Raw genomic sequence first — 7683 nt, 5'->3', positions numbered from 1 at the left:
CGTTAGGGAGAAGACACCCTAGTGCTGTGCAAAGCATCGCCAGTTCTGAATTAGTGTTCCTTATGAACTATGTTCTGAAATTTCGTCTATTCGGTTGAACCAATAGTTTGTACGGTCTTACTACCAACAAATGAAGGGATCGATCTTTTGCATTATCGAACGCATTCTAATCTGTAAATATACAGGGTGTTCTGATGATATAAAAACATATAGTTCTGCTTAATCCTTAGAAAGCGATGTTTGGGTCCATTTTGACCAAGAATTTCAGAAATGTCATACACCATTCGGGTTTACAAAAACTAGTAGAAGCATACAGTTGTTTATATTAGCATTTTATAACAAGATTAGTTATTTTGAAGAAATTCGTCCCAAAACACATCAGGACGGATTAGTAGGGGTCTATCTGGATCAAAGTGCCGCCATCTAGTTGATCAATGAAATCATCCGCCTTCCGAGGATTGAAAAAATAAAGGTGACCTTGAAATCTCTAAAACGCCTCCAATTCGAGAGCAGACACATGCGCCAAGTGATACATCATACGAAACCATTTAAGTGTTCCTAACAAAATTTTCTTCTACTTCCCAGTGTTTTAAAGACATAGCTTGTCTTAGATATATGAAACACCCTGTATACATCGTTGTGTTCTCTAATTCTTTACAGATATTTGTCTGTGAATCATTGGATATTTGGAAATAAAAGACCAGAAAGTGTATTGATGGGGCACCATAACGCTTTAATACTTACAAAAGGATAAAAATATTACTTACAGCTAATTGTGCGGCGTATGGACATAACGCTGTGAGTGATCGTACGTATAAAAAGTAGTTCGAAAATGTTTAAACAGGAAGTTTCACTGTGGAAGATGCACCGCGATAAAGTAGACGTAGCGCTGTTGGAAAGTGATGAAATTATCGTATTAATTATAAACAAACAACATCGTACCACTAAAGAGATAATTGAAACATTGAAGATAGTGGTGGATACATTATTGATTAAATATAAAAATAAATGTTTAATATTCACGTTTGCATATTTCTTTCAAATACGAACAAACTTTTGGTTCACCTAACACAATCTGAAGACTTCCCTGGACTAGTCGATCCGTGCTGTACAGAACCAAGATCAGTTCAAACTATGGTTCTATTAAGTTTAGTATGTAAGTAGTACTTCACTATACTGTTACTGTTAAGTACACTTACCGATAAAAAATGAGGTACAAAATATTTTTTATGAGTATCATATCTGTTACTTGTAGTCATACATAATTAATGAATGAAAACACATCTTTATGTCTTTGAACAGTAAATAGTATGTAATGTTTCTTCTGTTTTATTCAAACATTTACGGACGACCCATTTCACGTCAACACGTGCAGGGAATTGCGGTCATAGTCACCGATTTTTTTCAAATTTACAAAATTTGTTGATAATCATGAAAAAATGAACCATGTCAAATTTTAGCTTCCTATCTCGAACCGTTTCCGAGATATTTAATGTCAAATTTTTGAAAAATTGGATGAAATCAGCCGACACAACATCATTTCAACCGCAATATTTTGGTTATTTTTAAAGATAGGGTATTGATTTTGCTCTCATTTTAAAGCCAAGAAAACGCTTTTTTAACTGTATGTAAAAAAGTTTGTTTATTGCTAACAAATACAATAATAATTAAAATTACATTTTCGAATGGCCAATTTGACACTGTTGCCACCCATGGATCAATTTGAAAAAAATATTACTGGATTCCTTGAACCTGCAGTTTTAAAATGCGCTTCTCAAAAAGTTGGAGCGATTTCTGGAACATTTAAAAAGAAATAAAATTTATCACGGTGTACGTCGCGTGGCATATATTATACCAATGCCACGATGAGCCGAACAGTTGCAATGTACCGCGCGGTCGTGCTATACCGGGTGGCGCACGATGGTAACGGTATCCCAAGATACACTGTAAACAATTCGTTTGACCATTTTGACTTGTAGTTCTATTACTTATCGTAATATGTAGAAAAATATATATATCCTACATTACCTAAATTTGACTATCAAATGTTTTGTTACATTATCATATTCATTTTCCTGCTATTTATTTGTCAAATTAATGTAATTTTCTTAATTTCGTAACTGATGATTTGCATCTGTAATTAGTGAAAATATACAAAGACAAATGGAAATCAAAGAATGTTAATATACTGGGCGGGTCACCGGTGACCCACGATGATCAGAATCAATAACTTTTGTAATTTTATAACCATCATGGAACAATTTATTTAATAAACATAATGAACATACTGGGTGGGTCACCGATGACCCACACGGTTTGGAAAACAAAACACATAAAGCTAGCTTGGCATGGAATGTGTCAATTGCTTTGTTCTTTAACTTTTTTCGGTAAGCGTTGCCATGCCAGTCCCAATTAAAAGTAATTCAGAATTGTAATATGCAAGAGTTGTAATATACACTCTCGATTTGTACAAATTTCTATGCGTAGCTACGAGTTGGTGGATTTCAATGGATCTGTAAAATGCGAACGTGAAGCTCGAGGAATTCAATAGGCGTGATTTCGAACTGATGTAATCCAATAAGGTCAATCGTTAGACTCTCGTTAGTCTTGATGGAGGTGCCTGTAGATGGGCCGTAACAGAACCAATACGAATAATTATTCATTTCGTGAGAATTGATATAAACGTCTGTAGACAACTTATTGAAGTCGATAGGGTCCACCTATCGATGTTCGGAAAGTTTCCGATGCCTCGGAGATCCTTGAGGTTCTGGGAAGTTTGAGATCTGTGAAGTTGTGAAGAATAAAACATTAACTCCGACTGGGTTCATTATGTGTACGTGGAATGTAGAATTGTGGAGTTTAGAATATAGGAAGACAGAACATGTGGAATATAGAAGTATAGAATGCTGAATTTTGTTTTCTGTTAAACTAGGTATTATTAATTTCTTTTAAAAATATCTTAGGAAGCCTATAACAATTAATTAACACTAGGTTTACGGGCACTTATCATGTAGGTATCTCCACGGCACGCATCAACGAACCCGCAGATTTTCTTTAAAAAACAATTTAATTTATATAATACACAATTTATGATCTCTGAAATTAATGCATAGCTATAGAGATAGGTATACCACATAGAGAATTTCGAGGTTAGAAAGCATTCGAAATGCGTCAAAATGACGCGTTCCGTAAACCTAGTGTTAAGAAGGCTTTAACAAGGTAGATTTAAAGGATTTTCCCCCTACTTCCCAATATTAGAAACTAAAAAATTTCCTATTCTTTATAAATCAAGAACTTGAAAATCGACATCGATTTTTCATTTTATTTATGCAAGTTTGCTTTTTTTTCGTATAACATTTATGATTATAACTCCTTTTTTAATAATTTGTTTGATTTTCGACACCCAGTAATTTCAGGCAAATGTTTTGTACGCGATTTTTGATTTTCATAGAATAGGTTATACATACATCATTCTGTTCCTATAATTGCACTTTATTGATTGCACTATAATTGCATTATTATCTGTACTGTGTTATGAGAATAGCTAGGAACAGGACTTCATGTACGTTCTGTGCGCCCATAAGTTCTTCGCTTCATTTTAGATCACCCTGTACCTTGTATCTTATAACTGATATTGGATCTGGTGTATGCTTGTGGTCGTTCAAACAAATAAAAAGATATTGGTATCGGATTATTTAGGCCTGTTCTTGTCGATATTGTATTCAATTCTCTTTTATGTTTGAAGCAAGGGTTGCCTATTTCACATTTTTAAAAAAAACGTATATTATCACGAATTATTATATTGAATATACATATATGTATGTAGTACTTTTTGACAATAATTGCGTAAAGATTTAGTAACATTAGGGGCCACTAATCACAAAAATGTCCAGAACGAATTAAAATTCCATCCTTTTTTAATTAATATTTTAATCTTCATCATACTGTGTGTGACAGTAAGTAAAGTTCAAATTGGTCAGTAGAAATTGCAGATTAAAATGAGAAAAAGTTTCAATGATACTGTTTTTAAGTTAACTGTTTCTAGACTTTGGATTTATTCTATCGAGATATCTGTTATATTTTAGGATATACAGGGTGGGCCAGCACGGATAGGATAACAAAATTATAATACATGAAGAAATAAGTCAATAATGTAGAATAACAATTTTTCGTACGATGTTTCGTTTTCGAAATAATTAAATTTCTAAATTCATGGAACATGTATTACATGCGTCGCGCTGACAGTAAGGAGAAACGAAATGTAGCGATCAGATACGTTAGCCAAATTCTATTCAATTGCACGCCTATGGAGCAGACTTTCAAACTTGATTATCCCAGAAATGAAGCACCGTTCTTTTGCACGTATTTTTAAGTATTATATAATAAGTTGCAGAGCTACAGAATCGAAAATTATCATTTTCTGACTGGGGGCAAAGTTATCCTGACTGGCAAGGAATGTTTCCCAACCCGCAGATTCTGATTTTAATGTAATTTTGTGGAATTGTAGAGGGCATCGAATTTATGCAAGCAACAATTTTTTTTGGTTGACATTCACTCTCGGGCGGTCAAATCACCCCTTTGTCGAATTTTTCGTTCTTTCAGTATATCTTGTTAACCGTAAGAACTAGGGAGAAACTTATAATGGAAAAATGAATGATATTACAAGACCTATGAACTACATAAGAAAAAATTATATAGGTATTTACATATATGAGATACACACATATGTACATGAACATGTACAAACAACAAATATATGTGACATACCTACATATTTTAAATTAGTTATTTCACAGTTTTTTGAACAAATCAATTTACATTGAATATATATTTTGTTTTTTACGAATATTTGTGTCTGGGGTATCTCTTCCTTAGCATACAATTTTAATTTTTTAAATATAGCGAGTAAGCCATTTATTTAACCGTTAACAATAATTATAGATAATCTCTAATATTACCAATAATTCGTATGTACAGTCGTCGCTACTTATAATGCACAGCTTTCAGTTTCGTGTACTTTCAAATAAGAATGTAGCATATGTAACACGTATACATGTACGAATTATTAGTAATATGAAAGATTCTTTGTAATTATTGTCAGTGGTAATATAAATGATAAAATGCTACATTTCTTGTCAAAGTAACACTTTGGTATATTGCATGGCTTACTTGCTATACTTAAAAAATTAAAAATGTATGCAGGAGGAATAATTTTCCAGACACAAATATTAGTAAAAAAACAAAATATATATTCAATATAAATTATTTTCTTGAATATATAATAAATAATTTAAGTAGATAGGTATATCACATATGTTTGTTGTTTATACATGTACATACGTATATAAAGGGTTTTTCAATAGAAACATAACCATTTTGTTTTATAATACGGAACATAACCTAAAACTTTTTTACGATTTGTCAATGTCAATATGTCTGTCAAGGTTTACATTTTTATCATGGCAAAGTTCACGGACGAGCAACGTTTGGAAATCATTAAAACTTACTACCGAAATTCTGAGTCGGTAGTCGCAACTTTAAGAGCACTTACTCCAATTTTTGGTCGCAATAATCGTCCCACCAGACAAGCTGTGCGTGCGATGGTGAATAAATTTGAATCAACATATTCACTTTTGAATATTCCTGTGCCAGTGAGACAACGTACCGGTCGATCTATTGAAAACATTGCAGCCGTAAGAGCTTCAGTTCAAAATGAACCAAACCAGTCCATTCCACGCCGTTCACAAGAATTGGGAATTTGTCAGACCACATTATGGCGAATTTTACTTAAAGATCTCCATCTACACCCTTACAAGATAAAATTAACCCAAGAATTGAAACCTCTGGATCATTTAAGGCGCCGAAACTTTTCCGATTTTGTTTTGCAAAAGTTTGAAGAAAATCCTGAATTTCATCAAAAACTTATCTTTAGCGATGAAGCTCATTTTTGGCTGAATGGCTTTGTCAATAAGCAGAATATGCGTTATTGGACAGCAACAAACCCACATGTGCTTCATGAGACTCCATTGCATCCACAAAAAGTTAGCGTATGGTGTGGATTTTATGCTGGAGATGTGATAGGGCCGTATTTTTTCGTCGATGAAAATAATCGCCATGTTACGGTCAATGGAGTTCGCTATCGTGCCATGTTGGAAGAGTATTTTTGGCCAGAATTGGATGGATTTGACATCAGCGATATGTAGTTCCAACAAGATGGTGCCACAAGCCACACAGCTGGTCAAACAATTGATTTATTAAAAGCAAAATTTGGTAATCGTTTAATCTCGCGAAATGGTCCTGTCAAATGGCCACCTCGCTCATGTGATTTGACGCCGTTGGATTTTTTCTTGTGGGGTTACCTTAAGTCGAAGGTTTATGCCAACCATCCAACGGCGTTAGACGATCTCAGGAACAATAGTGAACACGAAATTACTAACATTCCGGCTGATATGTGTGGGAGAGTAGTTGAAAATTGGATCCAAAGAATCGATTGCTGCCGTCGTGCCCGTGGAGGTCATATGAATTATAATTTTTTCTTATGCAATTCGATAGGTCTTTAATCCATGTTCTCATTGAAAGTTTCTCCCTAGCTCTTACGGTTCAGAAGATATGTAGAAGGAACGAAAAATTTGGCAAACTTTTAGGAGTGATTTCACCCCTTTAACGTGAGAGATGGCCGATAAAAAAAACTTGATCCTTGCATAACTCGATGCCCTCTATAATCACACAAAGTTCCATTAAAATTGAGACCTGCGGGTTGGAAAACCTTCTTTGTGAGTCAAAGTTAATCCAACTTAGGGTATGAATTACTGATATACTTGAATTTCAAACTGGCTGGTCAATTAAACTGTCGCGATAAAAATTTCGAAACAATTGAAAGTCAGCTATTGAAATGTGCTGCAAAGGAATTTTAGTAGTTTCTATGAATTAGTTTCTCGTGCGAGTATGGTCCATGCTGGTAGCTAATACACAAACTGAGCGAGCCCAACAAATGCATTCACTCTTGTGAGAATAGGAGGCACTGCATTTTGCACATTATCCTTTCTAGACAACTAATCGTACTACTTTACTGCCATACAAAACTTCGTATACAATGTGGTTTTACTTACGACGAATCTTCTGCGGCGGGAGGCTTCGCCTCCTCTTGCCGCTCGCAGTTTTTGCTTCTATGATTGTCGGACTGTCCTCAAAAGACCCCTCGGCAATCGTCACAGAATTTAATAAAACTTGAGCAAAGCCTGACTTCGACGACACTACGACGTACTCTCTCACTCGTATAAATTATTTTAGATCACTGTATTGTCACCGAACGCGTCGTCGAACCGATTTTCTCGCGGTGAAACGTAACGCGCACGCCTCCTTACCGAATATCACATTATGTCGCCCCAAAACAAAATACTTCAACCCTTAACAATAACGAAAAAGGAGATTCTATCCTCGATCCGCTTAAAATACGAAATACCCGCGATAGCACGGTGATCACAGCACCGAACACACAGATCCATTGATTTATTGTCGAACACACACACACACACAAACACACAAAAATACACGAACGACGCCCGTTAAGAAACAACCGTCGCCCTTATTTTTATCGACCCCTTGCCGACGCGCTCCCCCGACTTATTTTGCATCGTCGTGGACCGATTATGTAACGGTCTATACATCCACCGAGAGTATCAG

General features: G+C 35.0%; 1 protein-coding gene across 1 annotated transcript; it reads left to right on the top strand.

The window, feature by feature from the left end:
- The first annotated feature begins 5432 nt into the window (after nt 1-5432).
- On the top strand, nt 5433-6203 carry LOC107188711. Its single transcript, XM_015577053.1, has one exon. The coding sequence runs from the start codon at nt 5433-5435 to the stop codon at nt 6201-6203; it is 771 nt and encodes a 256-aa protein (XP_015432539.1).
- Nucleotides 6204-7683: the final 1480 nt, after the last annotated feature.

Source organism: Dufourea novaeangliae, unplaced genomic scaffold (genome assembly GCF_001272555.1).
Source record: "Dufourea novaeangliae isolate 0120121106 unplaced genomic scaffold, ASM127255v1 scaffold108, whole genome shotgun sequence".
NCBI lineage: Eukaryota > Metazoa > Arthropoda > Insecta > Hymenoptera > Halictidae > Dufourea > Dufourea novaeangliae.
Note: the sequence above shows the minus strand (reverse complement) of the source record. Positions and strands in the feature narration are given on the sequence as shown.